Genomic DNA, 22,124 nt, shown 5'->3' on the forward strand with positions numbered 1-22,124 from the left:
TTTTAAAACACAATTCCTGCAATGATATTTTGAATTATTTTGGGTTTTGCAGATAAGACCAAGAAAACCTATCTGCCGTGAACGTCTACAAAGATTTCAAGCCAAAGGGGGAAACACCAGAAACCTTATTAAACACCTTCAGACACATCCCACTGCTTCTGCAGAACTCACACAGGTTAGTGCCACTTCATTTAACCTAAATGCTTTATCTCAACATTTACAGATTAACCGTTCCTCTGAAAAATGGAACACTGCACTCCTTTAATTTTTTCCAATTATAAATGCATGGTGGTGGTATCTTCGCACTTATGATTAGATCGATTTTATCATGTCCCTGAGCCATGTGATCAAACCGGTGTGTGTGTAATCTGCATCCGCACTACTGTTTACCAGGAGAGAGTGGCGGAAGCGGTTGTAATAATGAAATAGCTCCTCAAAATAGTCTTTTCAACATTATAATATCTTTATTCATATGTTACCAACATTCAAATAATCACAGAAATAATGGAACAAAAGTTTAAAGCCGTTGCCGTTTGAACTGGCTGTTTTGATGAGGCGAAGGTTGTTTTTTTTGTTTTGTTTTTTTATTGTTTTTACATCAAACTAAGAATGTATTAGGTAACACGTTAGTCCATTTGAGCCTTCTCTCTGTTAATCCATCAGTTATTTTCACCACTTCTGGAGCAACAAGTGGAATGGCTAGTTTATAAGAACCACCTTTGCCTTTACAAACTGCCTTAAGAATTAACATTGTGTGGTATTACGATACTACTTGGTATCGTGATACTTTAGCTGGTATAGTATCGTAAGATATGATTATGGTATCGTGACAACCCTACTATATACAGGTGCATCTCAATAAATTAGAATGTCGTGGAAAAATTCATTTATTTCAGTAATTCAACTCAAATTGTGAAACTTGTGTATTAAATAAATTCAATGCACACAGACTGAAGTAGTTTAAGTCTTTGGTTCTTTTAATTGTGATGATTTTGGCTCACATTTAACAAAAACCCACCAATTCACCATCTCAAAAAATTAGAATATGGTGACATGCCAATCAGCTAATCAACTCAAAACACCTGCAAAGGTTTCCTGAGCCTTCAAAATGGTCTCTCAGTTTGGTTCACTAGGCTACACAATCATGGGGAAGACTGCTGATCTGACAGTTGTCCAGAAGACAATCATTGACACCCTTCACAAGGAGGGTAAGCCACAAACATTCATTGCCAAAGAAGCTGGCTGTTCACAGAGTGCTGTATCCAAGCATGTTAACAGAAAGTTGAGTGGAAGGAAAACGTGTGGAAGAAAAAGATGCACAACCAACCGAGAGAACCGCAGCCTTATGATTGTCAAATTCGATTCAAGAATTTGGGTGAACTTCACAAGGAATGGACTGAAGCTGGGGTCAAGGCATCAAGAGCCACCACACACAGACGTGTCAAGGAATTTGGCTACAGTTGTCGTATTCCTCTTGTTAAGCCACTCCTGAACCACAGACAACGTCAGAGGCATCTTACCTGGGCTAAGGAGAAGAAGAACTGGACTGTTGCCCAGTGTTCCAAAGTCCTCTTTTCAGATGAGAGCAAGTTTTGTATTTCATTTGGAAACCAAGGTCCTAGAGTCTGGAGGAAGGGTGGAGAAGCTCATAGCCCAAGTTGCTTGAAGTCCAGTGTTAAGTTTCCACAGTCTGTGATGATTTGGGGTGCAATGTCATCTGCTGGTGTTGGTCCATTGTGTTTTTTTAAAACCAAAGTCACTGCACCCGTTTACCAAGAAATTTTGGAGCACTTCATGCTTTCTTCTGCTGACCAGCTTTTTAAAGATGCTGATTTCATTTTCCAGCAGGATTTGGCACCTGCCCACACTGCCAAAAGCACCAAAAGTTGGTTAAATGACCATGGTGTTGGTGTGCTTGACTGGCCAGCAAACTCACCAGACCTGAACCCCATAGAGAATCTATGGAGTATTGTCAAGAGGAAAATGAGAAACAAGAGACCAAAAAATGCAGATGAGCTGAAGGCCACTGTCAAAGAAACCTGGGCTTCCATACCACCTCAGCAGTGCCACAAACTGATCACCTCCATGCCACGCCAAATTGAGGCAGTAATTAAAGCAAAAGGAGCCCCTACCAAGTATTGAGTACATATACAGTAAATTAACATACTTTCCAGAAGGCCAACAATTCACTAAAAATGTTTTTTTTATTGGTCTTATGATGTATTCTAATTTTTTGAGATAGTGAATTGGTGGGTTTTTGTTAAATGTGAGCCAAAATCGTCACAATTAAAAGAACCAAAGACTTAAATTACTTCAGTCTGTGTGCACTGAATTTATTTAATACACGAGTTTCACAATTTGAGCTGAATTACTGAAATAAATGAAATTTTCCATGACATTCTAATTTATTGAGATGCACCTGTACTGTAATAGGATGCAGATTGTGGCGGAGAAGAACAGTTCTGCTACTCAAGCGCTCCAAACATGAAGCAGTTGTTTGTTTAAATACACATATTCCATCACCTAAGTCTGATTATGGACAGGATAAAACGACAGCTTATTAAAAAAAGAGAAGACAATGATGAAAATCGAAAACTCAAAGTCATGTGAACTCTACATTGTGCGAAAGTTACCGGATTTAGGCCTAGAGGGTTTACCGGCGTTACGTCATCATGACAACGAAGTTGGAATACTGTATAATATTACACAGACAAGGCTAGTAAGTGATTTTATCACACTGGAGTCATGTTAACACATATAATGTTTAAGTATTATGGCTATACTTTTGAAACAGTGTGTAGTTAATGTTTAGTGTATTGGACCCGTTTACTTTCGTTATATTCCTTCCTGTACAGGATTCTTTTTTTCTTTTTTTTTAAAGAGGGATGAGTCTAAAGGTAATCAACATCATGCCACAAACACTCTCAATAGAGTTTGTATTAAACCCGAAACATTCCTTGTAAGAATAAATATCTAAGAATTTATTTTAGGTCTCTAAGCAGTCTTGGTTTTTGTGGCAATGCCTGCTCTTACTTCATTCTCAAAAGTCTGAACAGAACACCCAAATCTTTGATTTGCAAACTTTTCTATCATCTTCAATCTTCATACGTTCATACCCACTCACATTTTTATGTTCAGCCATTTCTAACGTGAATGTGTTGTGGAAGTGAGTGAGTGAGTTGCTGTGCTTGACACCCCCCCCCACTACCCCCTAGGGGTATAATGGTTCACGGTAAAAAACCAAACCATACGGTTCGCTACCCACAGTTTGGTAAGCATTGGCACCGCAGTTCACCTCAAGTTTAATGAAGCATCTGAAGCACAAGGTTTGGCGAAGAAAATAAAATGTCAAAAAGACAAGCGCAGTTCCAACCACAGCTAATACCCCTGAATGGATCTGTAAATGGATACGCTCTGCCTGTTTTTCACATGGGTCAACTTGATGACATCACAGTTCCGCACGCGTTGTGTGTAGTTGAAAATGGCAAGCGGAGAAAACGAGCCTCTGAAAGAGAAGCCCCTGTGTTATTCAAGTCTCCTGTTTGGGAACATTTTCTTTTTGCAGTCAATTGCAACAGCAAGGGTCAAAAAACATTTACAAAACAGGCACTGTTTGCAAACATCGCTTAACGTGAGTGTTGTATACTGGTAATACATCAATATGATTAATCATTTACGCAGGATAGCGCAAAGCGCGCACAAAGCCGCAGGTGAGCCGAAACTGCACAAACTCCCTTCTGTTTTTAAGCAAGCACTCAGTGCTAATTCTGACAGATATGAAACAACAACTAAAGCGCTTGGGCTGTTCATTGCCAATGGTATGTTGCCCTTTTCCATTGATGAAGATGTGGGATATCAGCATATAATTAAAACACTCAAGCCGTGTTACAACATCCCTTCTCATAACCATTTTAATAGGTTATTCCTTCAGTAGTGATGTAGGCTACAGCTTCCGAATGTTAAATATATGTTGAGTTGCGTTTAAAATGCACTTTGTTGTTACGTATGTAATAGTGCAGGTATTATGTTAAAATGTTGATTAAGTAGTAAGAGAAAAGGGTTTTTTAGTTAAGGACCCTAATGAAAATTAACCATGGTTTTACTATAGTACTATTGTAGTAACCATGACTGTAATAACAATGCTGCTGTCACCATGGTTTACTTAGCAGAAATCATGATTATGATATACATAACCATGGTTTTACAACCGCAATACTGTAGTTTTATATAGTATCCATGATTTTACTATATATTGTAACTGTGACAGTAACCATGTTGATTTTGTGGTTAAAATGATTTTACTACAAATACCATGATTAAACTATGGTTACTGTAGAAGTAAAACCATGATTTTTATTAAGGGCAAACCTGTTGAAGTGTTTACCAAATAGAGTACTCTTACTATGGATTTGGCAGTAATATATTTTTTCCTGAACATAGCACATACTGAACTGTACCGGAACCGTGACCCTAAAACCGTGATACAAACCGAACCGTGAGAATTTTGAACCGTTACAACCCTACTACCCACCCACATTTTTACATCTTTTCAAACCCATTTCTTGAGCCTTTTTTTAAGTCTGAGGTGTGAACGACTGGTGCTGAACAAGCAGGGTTTCATGAAACTTTAATATATGTTTGCATTACCTGTGACTTTCTTCTCATTGTCATTATAGTTGCTGGAAGTGAGGAGATGTCCAAAGATCAGTGCCGGCACGTACATCTTCTCATCTTTGTGTTCCACCACTGGAATCCCCTTCCCATTATTCCACACTGAGATAGTGTTTGACTCCCTGTCAGAATGGGGAAAGAAAGGTTAGCCTAACAAAATACAGAGAGACAGATAAATATACAAATGTCAATCAATGACTCAAACATCAGGTCATTTCAACATTATTATAAAAATCTATATTTCAAACCCCCTCAATAGGAAAACTGTCTTATAAAAAAGAAGGGAATCGCAGTGAGAGAGACATACACAAATGTAAGACAATTAGGCCCAGTTTACACCTCGTATTAGGATGCGTCTGGGGTGATCCGATCACATGTGGTCAGGTGACACCTATTGCTGTTTACACCTGGTCGCTTAAATGCGTCTCCTGTGATTACTTGGGTTCAGATTTCAAGGGCAGGGTCTCTGATTTTATGACAACATACATCAATCACTATGTCATTGTGTTACTGTATGATAATAAACTGTGAAAAAGTCTGAAAACACAAGGAAAGCATGAATGCTACAGATCCCAGGCATAGGACCTGAGTGCCTGAGAAATCAGGAGAAAAGAAGACAAGACACAAATTAGTAGCTTTCCTCAGGTGAGGATTTCAGCGTCTTTATTAAACTCATTTATTTATTTTATCCTCTTAATGTGAAAAATATGTCTTCTTAATAATAAAAGCATGTTCAACAGATATATCACTCTGTAATATCACTTTCTTTACAACTTCACCATTCTACCTCTGGTAACAGATCACCATATAATTCCCTCAAATGCTTTAATATTAAATGATGACCCACAAAGTTAGCCATTTTTAGGGTTTTCTTCTGTGAACAATGCTGAAATATAACTGTGCTTGATGTATGTAAAACTCTGTAATGTTTGACGTCACTGTACAACAGTTAGTATTCAAATCTGACATTAAACACTATAAACGTAACCACTGAAAACTTAAATCAAACGTGAATTAAATAAAATAAAATCATATATATTACAAGACATATGTGGAGCCGTTTCACTATTTAAACACAAAAACTGAGCTGAAAATAATCTCAAAATACATTGGCTAAGGGGCGGGCGCCATTATGTCCCATTCACTTGCATTGAATGACCGTTACAATTGCTCTGTTACACTCATTACAACGGGAAACTCAAACTTAAAAAATAATCTGACATATCTTTTAAACTAAACAATTCTTTGACATGAAACCCAAAGATGAAGATTAACGTTTTGACATGAGAAATGTTGCATTTTACAACTTTGACATAGAACATACCTGAGAAATCAGGAGAAAAGAAGACAAGACACAAATTACTGGCTTTCCTCAGGCGTGGCTTGTCAGCGCAGTAGGGGTAAAATCTTTCCGTGACAGGGAAAGCTCTCACTCCACCTGCCTCGGCTCTCACTTCACCTGCCACGGCTCTCACTCGGATATCACTCGACCTGCCACCGTCACACAAGGCTGAATTCGGCTACTTAACCTCTCGCCAGTTATATCAATTCAAAATGTTTTTGAATGTAAAAAAATATGTAGGAAGAGCAATCAAAATTCATTTTAAAATGCTCCAGCCCACAATTTACAGTGTATTATATTCATTATATAGAATGAAACTTGCATTATGTAGACTGTAACTTTTAATTTTGTTATTAACACAGAATGTATACACTGTTCTCCAGGCTTTGCATCAATTAAAAAATATGGAGGATACTGTATGTGATGTATTTCTCATTTTTCTAATATATTTGGGTGGGTGTTGGTGGGGGGGGATTTCATCGGGGGTAAATATCCTTTTGACAAAGTCCTGTCCAGTGCATTTTAATTGTGATTCAAACTTCCACTGAAACCACTACTCAAAGTTCAGCTGCCTCTGCGTCACGCACACACTTTAAGAACACGCAAGACTAAGCTCCTGATTTTGTGTCAGATCTAGGTGAGAGCTGGCTGTGACATTTACTGATCGCATCTGAGAGCTGGCTGTGACGTGACGGATTGTGTGTGAGAGCTGGCTGTGACGCGACGGATCGTGTGTGAGAGATGGACTGTGACGCGACGGATCGTGTGTGAGAGCTGGACTGTGACGCGACGGATCGTGTGTGAGAGCTGGCTGTGACGCGACGGATCGTGTGTGAGAGCTGGACTGTGACGCGACGGATCATGTGTGAGAGCTGGACTGTGACGCGACGGATCGTGTGTGAGAGCTGGACTGAGTCGTGACGGATCGTGTGTAAGAGCTGGACTGAGTCGTGACGGATCGTGTGTGAGAGCTGGACTGTGTCGTGACGGATCGTGTGTAAGAGCTGGACTGAGTCGTGACGGATCGTGTGTAAGAGCTGGACTGAGTCGTGACGGATCGTGTGTGAGAGCTGGACTGTGTTGTGACGGATCGTGTGTAAGAGCTGGACTGAGTCGTGACGGATCGTGTGTAAGAGCTGGACTGATACTAATATCGTTTAAAAAATCTAACCCTAACCTAACCCTTTAATCCCACTGAATCCATATAAATTTCTTTAACTCATTATAAATTATTACTAAACTAATCTTTGTGAAGTAAACAAATAATGTTCACCCAAAAAAATTAAAATATTTCATTATTTACTCACTAATGCCATCCCAGAAGTCTCTGACTTTCTCTGTTCTGTTGAACATATACAAAGATATTAGAAGAATCTGTCAGATCTGTAAGTCCATAGAATGCAAGTCATCACAGTACAAAACCTTTAAGCTCCAAAAAGCACATAAAGGCAGCACCCTTTATCTTGACATTAGCAGTCTCCTTGCTGGTCTTTCCTGTATACTGCAATTGCAAGATTTTTAGTGAAAAAGGAGTTACATTTTTGTCTGTTCTCACACAAAAAGACAGTCTAATTAAAAAAAAAAAAGATATTAATTAAACCACTTATGGATTATTTATGGTGCCTTTTATGTGCTTTTCGGAGCTTCAAAGCTTTGGACCCTTTTGACTTGTGTTGTATGAAGCTACATAGCTGAGATATTCTTCTAAAATCTTTGTGTTCAGCAGAGGAAAGAAGGTCATAAAGATCTGGTTTGGTATGAGGGTGAGTATAATTTTCATATCTGTGGAATTTATCTCTTTAAATTTTACACTGGGATGTGTGGCAGAGCTAATTTCATGAGAAAAGCAATATTTAAAAAAAATGACTGGACTTTGAGGTGGAGTGTTTGTAAATGTTACATCATTATTTATAATGTAACAGTGTATAAGACATTTTATTTCAAATACTTTGTAGATATTTTCTAGAGAATCAATGTTCCTCTGGGATTTTGTGAAAAGAGCTCTTCGAAAGTTGTACTTCTCAGTATTAAGATTTTTTTCCATTTTTGCTTTTGCTTAAGGTAGAAGGCATCCTAAGCTTTCTATAAAGGTGTAATGTTAGGTTATGTGTGTTTGGATCATAATTAAATGCATCAAAAAATATAAATTTTCCAAAAGTTTCTACTTGACCATATTCACCAAAGAAGTATTAAAAACAAAAATTAATTCGAGATCATTTTTATTTTATTTTAGTTAGTTTTGGGGTTAAGAAAAAATTATTTAGTTTAGTTAAATTTTTTTCCAATAATTTTACTTTTTATTTTTATTTTAGTTCATGAGAATTGTTTTAGTTGGTTTTGGTTTTTGTTAACTGTAATATCACTGGTGCAATTAAATCTAAAGTTTTACATAGAAGATAAAGGAATGCAATACCATAACATATTTAATGACAATTGTTAATTAATGATTAAAGTTATGTAGTCAAAAAAGTAATTAAATTTTTAAAAATCCAAACTGACCATTAGAAGTGAAGTGCGTGCCTATACCATCACTGTTATACTAGCCATGATTTGTGTGTCAGTTATTTGATAAAATATGAATAATTGTACTTACATTCTCTATAATTTAACGTAGCCAATATCCATTTAGTACTAACGGTGGTGTAACTTTTCCAGCATATAAAAAGCGTGTCATGCCCTGACAGCCACGGCCAAATTTCAAGCGCAACATTACCTAAGACATATATATATATATATATATATATATATATATATATATATATATATATATATATATATATATATATATATCGTGTATATATAGAAACTACCAGTCAAAAGTTTTGAAACTCTCATTCTTTATTATATACAAACTACCGGTCAAAAGTTTTGAAACACTTACTCATTCATTATTATAATTTTTTTTCTTCACATTTTAGAATAATAGTAAAGTCATCAAAACTATGGAATAACATAAATGGAACTATGGGAATTATGTTGTGACTAAACAAAATCCCAAATAAATGAAAACTGTGTTATATTTTAGCATCTTCAGAGTAGTCACCCTTTGCCTAGAATTTGCAGACATGTACTCTTGACATTTTCTCAACCAACTTCTTGAGCTTTTTAAACAGTATTGAAGGAGTTTCCATCTATGTTGGGCACTTATTGGCTGCTTTTCTTTATTATTTGGTCCAAGTCATCAATTTCAAAACCTTTTTTTTTAATTAAATTTAGACTTATGAATGTGCTGCCTTCATTCAAAATCAAAAATCGTAGAAAGCATGCACATCCAAACAATGTTTAAATCCAGGTGCAAGACCCAAAAATGTACATCTATAAAAACTCACAACAAAGTCAGCACACTGTTGCTCCTACGCTGTAAAAAATACATACTTTAACTTAAAACTTAAGTTTAACTGATGCCGTAAAGTTTTAAGTTAAATCAATGTGGATTTCAACCCAATTCATTATTTTACATTTAGACTGTTTTTAAGACTAAATGTAATATAATGCAATTAATTTTTGTAATTATTTTTGGTAAAAATTATTTGTAACTTGTAAAGCTATGATGATTTAACTTAAAACTTTAAGGCGGCAGTTAAACTTAATTTTTAAGTTGAAGTGCATGTACATTTTTTACAGTGTAAATAAATGTAATGAGCTCACCACATAAGCAAACGTGATGTTTCGAGCTACATGCAGCATGCATACAGCGTGCTAATCATCCAGGATATTTGCGCATTGTGTGTTTTCTCTTCCGATCCGATTCCAATATCGGAAATCTCAGTATCGGCCGGTACCGATCCCAAGCCGATACCAGTGTCGTTTTTTTGCATAATCAGTTTAGAATATATTTACATTATTGTGTGGAACTAATTGGGAGTACTCTTTAATATGTAAAGAAACACAAACCTCTAACTACACGTTATTTTAATATAAATGTATAGCTTATTAGGAAACACTTTATTATTAACTAGTATACTGGATAATGTAGCAGCAAAATTAACAGTAATTCCAGTCTTCAAGTCTTCAGTAGAAAAGAAACCAGTGTTTTATTTTTGCCTTTTTTTCTTCTTCTTTTTTCCCCCCAAAAATGTTTCATCTTGCATCTGGACTTTAAAGGATTCAGATTTCTTTTTTGTTCAATTTAGTTGTAAGACATCAGTCCACTTTTCATTCACACAGTTATTTTTTGGAACCCATTCAACTTAAATATTGTTATAAATTGTAAACAAATACTAATGATAATAATAATAATAATAATAATAAATTGTTATTGATATTATTGACTTTTAATTTTAATTTGAAATACAACAGTAATATATTTAAATCGTGCACTTTTTAAACCCTCACGCTTTTATTTTGACATTCTAAACTCTCCAGGAAGTCCTGTATGTGTGTCTGTTTGTAGGTAAGTTCACAGTAGTTTAATTCACTTCTTATTCAAATTCGGTGCCGTTCAAAATGCATATTATAAGTGAACCGAACTATTGAGCATCTACATCTGAGATGCTGTTCTTGAGTAGCGCTCAAATATTGCGCACCGCTGTGAAGGCTAAAAATAGCCGCGAGTGCATCACCAGCCTGTGCTGAGTATGTGTCAACAGAGCAGCACCATTCACTAACACACTGGTGCTGCACATAATATATATTTACTTATTAAAAACAGAGCACGTCTTCAAGTGGCTTTGAATAAAATGCACAAGTCATATGAACTGCTTTAATGGAGTTTTTATGGTTCTTTTATGTCATTTTTGGAGCTTGACAGTAACGAACATGACTAACACACAGTATCGGATTTGAATCAGGCTCGCCAGACCGATAACCGATCCAGGTATCGGATCGGTGCATCTCTACATTATATACTGTATGTACAAGCCATGAGTGTGTATACTGTATGTGTGTGTCTGTTTAGATATATTAAGTTTATACGTAAATACTGCATGACGGTAATGAATTATGTATTATTTTTATATCTGATGTGCTAGCCAATTCAGCCGAAATACTGATGCGCCAAACAACCACAAAATTAATAAGGCAACCAATTCCAATAACACTCTCTCCATAGAAAATGCCAGCTACTATTGCTCAAGCACGTTTACAAATCATCAACATAACATATAGTTATCAAATTACCAGAAAATGACTATGTGGCAACCAACCCCTGTTGCCGACAAACCACGGTAACCCTATAAACTGTTGTAGTTTATAGGCTGGTGTTTGATTTTCCCCTTGTCTGTACTCCCAATAAAGTTTTGTTTAGAAAAAGTAGTTTTGCTTTTGGCTTATTGATATGGTGTATGGCTGTATGTGTCATATGCGATGATGTCATATGCGAGTCTATCTAGTAACAAGATACAGAGGTACAATCCTCTGAACATTAATATAACATAATATTTTAACATCAAAATCTAACATTCAATTGGCTAGATTTGAGAAAGTTTTTGGATTAAAATCATTATGGTGTTTCCATATTCAGTTAGAGGCTCAGTGAAATATGACAGGCTTTATCTAAAATCTACAGTGTTGTATAGTGAAAATATATACCCCAATCATTGTGTATCATAGCGTATAAAACATTAAACATATTTGTTTGCAAAGCGTTTGTGGTTTGCAAAAGCACTGACATGTTTTTTTGTGTTTGTTTGTGTGCCACTCCACCCCTATTTTATTAGCCTGATTTATTTGTCTATAAGATGCTGTGCTGATCTCCCCTAATGATAACAACAACATAAAAAGCAGTATATGTAGAAAATAATATGCTTAGAAGTTTTGCTGTTTGTCACCATCACTTGCTTTAATAAATCTCCTTAAAAAATTCTCTCTTGTTGTGAATTTTGTATAAAAATGTATTTTAAAAAAATTACTGAATTTAAGTAAAAAGAGAACATGCCAACTATCGATAGCCAATCAAATGAGTGAGCTGAATCAATAGGAGGATTGTATAATTTGCCAGCAAATCCTGTTTAGCTTGTATAGATGACGCCTGTCAGATGATCTATGCTGCTACAAGGAAGATATCAGTAGTCATCCGAACCATTTTGGACTGGAAATTTTTATCCTTTAAAAGACAAAGAGAACACTTGTTTAAAGATTAAGAAATGTATAAGCCCTTAACAAATATTTAAAACTGGACTAAAGATCGCAAGAAAGGCGCAAGTAACGGTAACGGTATGAGTTGGAGCTGTCTGTGATGCGACGGATCGAGAGGGAGGCGCAGGTAACGATTGAGAGCCGTGGCAGGTCGAGTGAGAGCTGCCGTTGGCAGGGACAGGTTGAGTGAGAGCTGCCTGCGGCGGTGGCTGGAGATTTTACCCCCTGTCTGAGGGCTGAAAGTTCGCGTGCCACTAACATCCGTAAGCAGCGCCCCCATTGTGGCTGCAGCAGTACTGACTCATTGAAAACACAGCATTTACATTGACAACATAAAAATGGTTCAGGCAAATAACTTATTTTTAATACAAAATAAACACTCCTTTTAAACAAAAATATGACCATACATTTGTGTGTCACACGAACAAAACTGGTGCATTGTTTATCCCAGATGCAGTTGAAATTTAATCTAAGCACAAACGCAACATTTAGAGAAAATGATACACATCTTAATACCAGTTGTAAACAGGGCCTTTTTGTGTTTTTTTTTTTTTTTTTCATAATGTGAACAGAATTAATATTTACAGAAGCTGTAAGTTTACAGTCTGAACTGAATGTGATGTGATAAAAAAAGACTGAGTACCGTGAAATAATACAAAGACAGACAGAAAACACATCTTTCTATTGCGTTGTGCTCACTGGTTGTAAGCAACAACAAACATAAATCGTGCCCAGTGTAGTCTGATCATGAACAAATTACTCTAATGATCTGTCTAACAAATTACTTGCTGAATTTGTCTAACCGGACTTACTAAGTGAAGGTTTATGACAATGTGTACTTAACCTTTTCATGAGTAGGGTCTATATTCCCCTGCAGTGCCCCCTGGAGTGAGTTATTTTTGGATGTGACACTGCACAGCCGGTAGAGGTGAGCAGAGCATAGAGGAGTATTTATTTATTTAAATTTTTGATTTCTTGTCATAAAAAATAAAATGCTGTATATAATATAGTAAACATGCGAACAAATGGGTTATGTCTGCTGTACTGTATTTGTTTTATTTATTTTAATATTTGAACAAATAATATCAGCAGTCCGGTTTGCCTATATGCACTGTTTGACTTCTCAGACATTGTGTGTGTGTGTGTGTGAGTGGGTTTGTGTGGTTTACGAGGACATTTTTTTTAGGTTACAAACAGGTAATTACAAGGGTATTATGCTATAAATGTGGTTTATGAGGACATTTCTAGTGTCTCCATAATTCAAATCACTTAAACATACTAAACAATGTTTTTTTGAAAATGTAAGAATTTTTGTGAGGGTTAGGTTTGGGGGTAGGGTTAGGATTAGGGGATCTATAGTTCGTACAATATAAAAATCATTATGTCTATGGAGAGCCTTCATAAGGATAGCCACACCAACGTGTGTGTGTGTGTGACAAGCGCTAATGTAAACAGACTTGGCTGCGTGCATCAGATAATCACACTCAATCAGCATGTTTTCACTGCGAGTTTTAAACTGTTATCGTGGTGCTTTTGTGATAGTTTGACTGTCTGTTTCAGAAAACAAACGTATTATATGTTTGAAAAGACTGTTTGTGTTGCTGTTTGTGTGAATGAAACCTGTATCTGCACCTAATAAGTAGACATGGCTACGTGCATGGGAAGATCGTGTTTAGATATGATGGCTGTGCATATACAAGCTGTGAACTGTTATCGTGGTACTTTGGTGACAATTAGGCTGTTTGTTACATAAAATAAGCATATTATGTGCCTGAAAAGACTCTTTGAGTAGCTGTTTGTTTGATGAATGACAACCGCTACTAATGTAAACAAATGGCAGCATGCATCGGAGGAAGATCACATATTGACTGTGCGTATAAGAACTGTAAACTTTTTACTGTGGTACTTTGGTGACGAGTTGGATGCATGTATAAAAATAAACGTATTCTGTGGTTTAAAAGACTGTATAAGTAACTGTTTGAGCGAATATAAATAACAGATGCTTAATCACTGCAGCCTGTGTGATGCTACTCTGCGGGGCCCAGTTATTAACCATCACATATGTGTGACGGTCGTATGAAAGGGTTAAAGGTAGCAGTTAAAGGTACACATTCAAAAAAGAGTGGTCCTTTTAATGAAAGGTTCTTCTAATTAAAAAAATGTTAAAAGAAATAGTATTGTTTTTGTTTAGAGTGTAGTTAATGCCAATTATTAAAAGTAGAGCCCGACCGATATGGGATTTTTGAGACCGATACCGATTTTAGAGGGGGAAAATTCACCGATTACCGATATAGTGGCCGATATAGTTAATTTTTGAGCTGGAATGAAAACAGACCTTTTCTATGTGGATTGTTCATCGATTTTGCACCGATATGACTATGCAAATGTACTCAGTAGGCTGCTTTCTTAAACAAATATTTTTATCAAAGAATATTTGACATTTTTATATTTTGTCAACAAATTCTAGAAATGAACACTGAGAAAATAAAGAATAAATAAAAATACAATAAATAGCTTAATAAACATCAATACTGTTTGTTCAGTATCAGTCAGTTGCTGACCATTTAAATAAAGAATAAATTCAAATAAAAAAAAATAGCTAAATAAACATCAGTACAGTATGTTTAGTATCAGTCAGTTGCTGACCATTAAAATAAAGAATAAATTCAAATAAAATAAATAGCTAGATAAACATCAGTATTATTGTTTAGTAACAGTCAAATGCTGACTATTTTAATACTGCCAGACAGTTATTGGCAGGTTGTAATACAAGAAGCATTTACACCTGCTGAGACAAGAGATAAACGGCAGCAGCGGTGTTACACCGTATTCTGCTATACAACTTCAGGACCAAACGGTGGAAAACCAGACTTTTAAATATTACATTTTATAAATGCAACGACTGGAATTGTTCGGTTGAAGGGGGTACCAAACTGTGAATCCTGAACAAAACAGTTTGGTGAATACATGTTTACACATTAGCTTCCACTCAGCTGACAAGCAATGACAGTAGCTACGTGGTTAGCTAGTTAGCTATAAGCTCGTTGTCATGGAGAGTAAAAGATGGACCAGCATTGCGTCTCACCAACTATGTAACAACGTAGCGTGAAATCAACACTCAACAGACACAATCCACCACTGCACCGTTGTCTGCTGAGCTGCAAAAAGATGCTCTGATGTTTACATTTCAATCTGCTACATTACTGACTGCACTGACAAACTATAGATGGCTAACAGCAAACAGACATGAGTGACATGGTTGTCAGGGACAGGGTTAACTTTATATTAGTTATATTGAAAAGGGAAAATGATGGGGTCATTATTTATTAACTTTCCAGTATGTATTTCACAAACTAGTTAGCAGCTTACCGAGAAGAGACCGCTCAAATCCGCACCGCCTAACTCTGCCCTGTCGGCAGAGCCACCATCAGCTCAGAGTCAGCTCTGTAAACAGTGGAGTCGGAGCGCGATCTGCTGGACAAACTACGTAATGACACCAATTCTAAAGCACTGTTTTCTGCATTATATGTTCTGAAAAATCTTTCATATCTGCGCATATTGGTAAAATATACGCCGATACCGATATATCGGTGAAAGGCTAATATCAGCCGATAATATCAGCAGACAGATATATCATTCGGGCACTAATTAAAAGAGGTTTGCAAAAGCAGAATTCTGTATGAAAATTGCCATTATTATTGAAATCTGAATATATTGTGATCCCTCTCAAGAGGTAAACTGTAGTAATTATTTCTGTGTCAGGTAAGGTGCTAAAGAAAATAATGCACCACTGACACAGACACTAGATAAGTGAATACCTCAGTGAGGGACCTATCAGACAGCAGACAGAGGCAGTGTGTGTGTGCAGATTTAATGAAAGTGAATATGAAATGCTCATTAGCCACTGCACATTCTCACATGAATCAATCACATCAACACTTGGACACTGCAGCAATGTTTAACAGACAGCACTGACTGATCTGTGTGATTTACAACAGATGTAAGTGAGAGTGTTCAGGCAGATTTATACTTCTGCGTTGAACCTATGTTGTAGCCTGATTTGCACCTATACAAAAATGTAACCACACGTTGCGATATCGCAGGCCTCACCAGCTGTGATTGGTCCGCATTGTATTTGGGCTCATTTTAATCAGGAGCATCTGCTGTTTGTATATTCTGTTTATGTTTTAAGAAGTTAAAAGCGAAAACATGACAAAAAATTACATCTGTTTACAACGTATAAACTTGCTTTTGTCTTGGGGCTTTTACTCAATACATATTTGGTATGTATGTGAATCTAATTTTTTTGTATTCTACTCAAGTCCTTTCCAATCTGTATGATGTTTTAACCGTACGTTTGACAGTATGGTGTACAGTAAATAATGTATTTCATAAGTTATGAAACTTAAGGAACACTTGTAATTTGTCAGAAAATTATAAAGCATTGTTTATATTGTCTATATGCATTGTAAAGTCCAGTGCCCAGATGCATAAAACACCTTAAGTTTTTCCCTTAAGTATAACACTTAAAGTGTGATTTTCCCTTACATGAGGGCATTGCATATAATCCCTTAGACAGTTCTCTTAGCTAAGGGAAACCATTAAGGAATTTACTACAGTGAGCCAGATTTTACCATAATAAAATGCTAATGTTACCATGGATACAACAAGTCCCTACCTTACACAGGAAAGATTTGAACTCAAAAGTGTTTGAATCTATTAATTTCCAGGATTGTACATCATACAAATGAAAATCCGCCTGTGTTTCCTCCATAAATTAGTTTGAAAAAATCTTTATGCAGTAATCACAAATGACTGTGATGACTGTCACAAATCACAATATGAAAGACAAGCAATCGATTTCTCTAACATGCAGATCAAAAAAAAGAAAGAAAAGAAAAGAGATTTCTCTACAAGCTGCTGTCAGGATCCCGCCATCTCTGTCTGGTTTTTTGTTTACCCTTTAGTTGCAGAATTCTGTCATACAAGTTTGGGTTCTGTTTATGCTTTTGGTTTTGAGTTTGCTGTCTACCATGTATTTCTCAACCCTGCCTGTATTTTTATTCGCTGTCTCGTTCCCTGGTCCCACCCTCTCATTTACCTCATTATCTGTTCAGTTGCTACACCTGCCCTCATCGTTTGACTCTTAATTTCTCCCTGTATATATTTCTTTCTTGCGCTCTGTCCTGTGCTGGTTCATATCTCGAGTTCCTCGTGTTGTCGTGTTCTCAGCCTCCGGTCCTGTCAGATTGTAGTTTTTGTATACTCCCCCACCCAGGCCATCCAAGATGTATCTGACTTTCTTCATCAAAACAGAATTTAAGATTTTTAGGATTTAATTTCAGGCCTCCTCCTCTAAACAATGCAAGTGAATGTACTCCATTTTTTGACAGTCCAAAATTCATATTTAGGGTCCATCAAAACAATCCACACGACTCCAGTCGACAAATAAAGTTCTTCTGAACACAAACGATTGATTATTTTGAGAAACAAAACAATACTTATATACTTTTTAACTACAAATGTTCGCTTCCGTACATCTCTGTGACGTGCGCTCATGAAAAGGATGACGTAAACTCGTTGGTAAGGTCATGTGTCACGTGGAGGAGGAGTCAGGAAGCGCGTCATTGTTTACATTGTTTTTTTAATTATTATTTGGAAATTATTTTTTATTTTATTTTATATTGTTTTGAAATTATTTTGGACTGTTTTGGTTTGTGAACGGCGCTTGGTCTGTGGTCTGTGCAAGTTTCTATTGTAAACAATGACGCGCTTCCTGACTCCTCCACGTGACACGTGACCTTACCAACGAGCTTACGTCATCCCTCTCATGAGCGCGTGTCACAGAGATGTATGGAAGCGAACATTTGTAGTTAAAAAGTATGTAAGTATTGTTTTGTTTCTCAAAATAATCAATCGTTTGTGTTCAGAAGAACTTTATTTGTCGACTGGAGTCATGTGATTTATTTTGATGCACCCTAAATATGCATTTTGGACCATTTTGGAGTACATTCACTTGCATTGTATAAAGGAGGAGGCCTGAAATGAAATCTTAAAAATCTTAAATTCTGTTTTGATGAAGAAAGAAACTCAGATACATCTTGGATGGTCTGAGGGTGAGTAAATTTTCATTTTTGGGTGAACTATTCCTTTAAGTGCTATTTGAAAGACTCGTATATTCATATTAATATTTCTACCACATGACCTCTAGGTGGCGCTGATTTGCGACGCAAATGTTTTTAGGCCTTATTTTGATATTTTATGTAACAAAAATGCACACCACAGGGCAACGTGCCGCCACTTACATAAGAATATATGGGCTGCCCTGTGAATGTGCAGAATGATTGACAGGCAGAACGTCTTCTGATTGGCTAAGTAAACGATCTGACCGCGGCCCGCAGACATCTTTTTTCTGTCCTGTTTACCGAGCCTAGTGCTGTTACAGAGACAGGTGTGATATTTCATGGCACCTATTTAAGTGATATTGAAAATAGGATAAAAAATATGTTTTCTGCATGTCATTTCATAAAAAAATCACTTACAGCACCTTTTTTTGTGTGTTTTTTTTTTTTATTTCAGTGCAGTGCGTCAAAGTATGCTAAAATATGTATTTATATTATTTAAGGGACTCAAAAGCAAGCATACAGCAGGGCTCTTCAACTACTTTCTTGCGGGGGCCAGATTATCCAGATGAAAGCTTGGCGGGGGTCAAACCTTTTTCCGTATTTATTTTAGCTAACACTTTCATCACAAGTAACATGTTACTTAAAAAATAACACCCTTAGTACTGTGCATTTATTCATATTAAAATAGACACAGGGCATACTGTATATTGAATTACAATTTTTTAAGGTCTGGCCATAAATTCCTTCATAAGATCTGGCTGAAGAACAAACATGACTTATACTCTTAACTAAGAAATAATTTTCTATCAACTTTACTTAGAAAAAAAAAAAAAAAAAGCCCATAATAATAATTTTTACATTTTAGGGCTATTGTTTACAAATTATTAAAACTGAGGAGAAACATTTAGACCTGCTAAAGCCCTCTCACAATATCAACCCACATATGTCATGTTTACTTAAGAATGCAATTAAATGACCGTTGAGAGACGGCTAAGTTGATTCTGTATGTATAATTCTGTTGTTAAATCTATTCTTGTCTTTGTTGGAATCAATAAAAAATGTTAATACCAAAAAGAATGTATTTAAATTTCATTTTCTTTTTGAAAAAAAAAAAAAAGAGATAAAATGTCTATTCTTCCATTTTCTCTATAAAGTATCAACCTATTCAGTAAGGAAAAAATTTGTCCTGCAAATATTGTGAATTTTCCCACAATAGCCAGTGCAGGAGCCAGATTTTTGTGCAGATAATCATTGGCAAAAGAAGAACAAACTGAGTTGATGCTGTTCATGATTGAAAAGGCTGACTCACAGCTGTATAGAACCAAATATTATCAGGATATTTGCAGGTTCAGTTTCACGTTATCACTTTTTTACGAGCCTGACCATGAACAGAACCTGAACAGATGAGACACGATCGTTTGACACTTCAAGAATAAATAAAAGCAAACCTTTCAGCGCATTTTCTTTGAACGTTCAGTTTTCATAATCGATTGCTTTTGTTGCCTAATGTGCATCTATGCTGACAACATTTCTGTCACAAAATTTTTTTTTATCTAAATACATTTGATTGAAAAAGACGCTATCAAATGCTCACCTAAACAGTGCAATCCATCTTTAGCAAAGCAGTGTAACTAAACTATCGTGAGAAAAGCTTAAACGCGCGCTCCTGTATGGAAAACTGATGACGGCTGTATGCTGTTGCACGTGCCAATGAGCGTTGTTAAACTCACCGCTGACTGCTGAGGCTCGCGCCTATGAACGCTGAGTTTTGTACAGAAAGCACTCTGATATATCAGATGGTGAGACATTTTGATCAAAAATCAATCGGAGGGCCAGACAAAGATGATTGGTGGGCTGGATTTGGCCCGCGGGCCACCAGTTGACTAGCCCTGGTATACAGTATATCCATTACTTATTTTCTCACTTGGCAAACAACATGTATAATACATCATATTTACCTAAATCTTAAATTGTTCACATACTTTGATAAATTAATTTTTAGTGGCACAATACTTTGAAATCCATTAATCACATTGCTTTATTTATGAAATAAATTATTTCAGAAATGAAGGCATTTCCTCTCAATATACTAACACAATGGCTGTGTACTTGCAGAATGAGGCAGAACTATAAATGTAAACCTATGCGTTGGCCACTATGTGTAGGTTTGATGCAGAAGTATAAACCGGCCTTTACAGCAATTGAGAATAACAATGTTACAGCAGAACTCACGGGTCGATGTTGATTTTGATGGTGGTCATGTTCTTGTCTCTCTGTTTGTTATCAGCTGCATTGACTGTTGACACAGAAAGTCATTTGTTACAGCATAAAACATGACAGACATTTATCATTCAGACAGCTTTTATTTGAAAATAACAGATCTATATTAGTAATATTATAACTATAGTATGACAGCAATATTGTTACTACTAGTACTTATACTTTTAATAAGAATATTAATACAATGTTTTATGAAAACACTAAAACACTGTATGACAAAAGGCAGACATAATCTGCGTACTATTTACAATTCTTTAGAATGGTTTTAAGCAAATGAATTGTCCATTTATATCCATCTTCAGATGAAACAAACTAATTTACAGCATGCCAAATGTCATGCAGTATAAATGATCACTAACTGGTTCTGAAAAAAATGAGCATTTTTGAGAAACAAGGTATAAAGTCGTTGAGTGCAACATAAGGAGTAATCTTACCGAGAATCTCATCAAAGATTTTATATAATCCAGGGACAAATGTGATCTCCCGCAAGTTCATTCCAATTTCTTCATCAAAAACCCACATTTGCTGGAAAACACACAATCGTTTGAATTTTATGTACAGTTGTTTTACAGTATTGAAACAGTCGTGCTTGAAGGCATAAATCAAATGAACTTGCGATTGAAACCATAACGGTACAAGCATCAAGTGAATTCCAAATGCATACTTTAGCAACCCCACTACAATCAACAAATTATGGTCTACTCATTTTTGTCTGGAACAGACTGGAGATTTTGACACAAAAGGCTGGGTTCACATTTTTATGAATAGCATCTAAATCATTGACTGGATCCCTAATCTTGATCCTGGTACCTGCCATAGTTTCCAGGTTAAATCTGTATTTGCTCTCACCTGAGTGACGGGTTCCACCGAGCCGATGTAAGTGTCTGGTCGCAGGAGGATGTGCTCCAGTTGAGTCTTCTTCTGGTAGATCCTCTCCACTGACATCTTCTTAGAAGTCTCTTTCTTCCCCGCCTCACTCTTGCCTGCATCTCCCCGGCCGTTCAGCTCGTCTTTCTTCGCACCATTGTTCTTGTCAAAGAGGGTCTGTTGTTAGATACATCCGTGCAACTCTGTTAAACTTCTATATGGCTATCAAATGATTACTTAAAAATGGTTTGCTCTAGTTATCTTTACTCTTTCATGTCTGAATGATTCTATGGAATTGATGTGATTTAAATCTGTGGCGAATCAATAACAATAATCAAAACCAAGCTGGAAAAGTGTTCAGGTAAACCAAGACTGCCTAATTTACGAGTGTTCTAAGTAAATGAGGTTGGAAATGCAAATAAAAATACATTTGTGCAACGGATACTCTTACTTCAACTTATTTATATATATTGAGAAAAATATATATGTATTTTTTCTAGGCTGGAGAACAATAAAAGTGTCCCTAATGTTGGTAATGTCAGTGCCAGTTACACTTCCAAGACTACATTCATTTTTGTTTGTAAAAATGTTAACATGTATTAAGTTGCTTAAAAGCAATAGTTTTGTGCTCAAAGTGAAAATGATGACATATCAGGACAGTATTCTCATTTAAACACATGGGAAACACTTTTGTGTGCTCAAACCTGCATCTTTTAAATTAGCAGTCATGACTTCTGTTCATTAGGACTACATAAATACAAACT

The 22,124-nt window shown here is 36.1% G+C and overlaps 1 protein-coding gene across 3 annotated transcripts in view; it reads right to left on the bottom strand.

The window, feature by feature from the left end:
• The window catches only part of LOC127425136 (DNA topoisomerase 2-beta-like), a 79,212-nt gene that overhangs the window by 55,868 nt on the left and 1,220 nt on the right, over positions 1-22,124 (bottom strand). For 2 of the 3 annotated variants that reach the window (XM_051670811.1, XM_051670809.1), the window contains exons 2-5: positions 21,343-21,537; positions 20,928-21,018; positions 20,446-20,509; positions 4,648-4,793 (exon numbers count right to left, since the gene is read on the bottom strand). In XM_051670811.1, coding sequence (XP_051526771.1) covers positions 4,648-4,793; positions 20,446-20,509; positions 20,928-21,018; positions 21,343-21,537 — 496 coding nt within the window. The remainder of the gene's footprint in view (positions 1-4,647; positions 4,794-20,445; positions 20,510-20,927; positions 21,019-21,342; positions 21,538-22,124) is intronic. The other variant, XM_051670810.1, reaches the window with a different exon arrangement.

This window comes from Myxocyprinus asiaticus, chromosome 34 (assembly GCF_019703515.2).
Source record: "Myxocyprinus asiaticus isolate MX2 ecotype Aquarium Trade chromosome 34, UBuf_Myxa_2, whole genome shotgun sequence".
NCBI classification, from domain to species: domain Eukaryota; kingdom Metazoa; phylum Chordata; class Actinopteri; order Cypriniformes; family Catostomidae; genus Myxocyprinus; species Myxocyprinus asiaticus.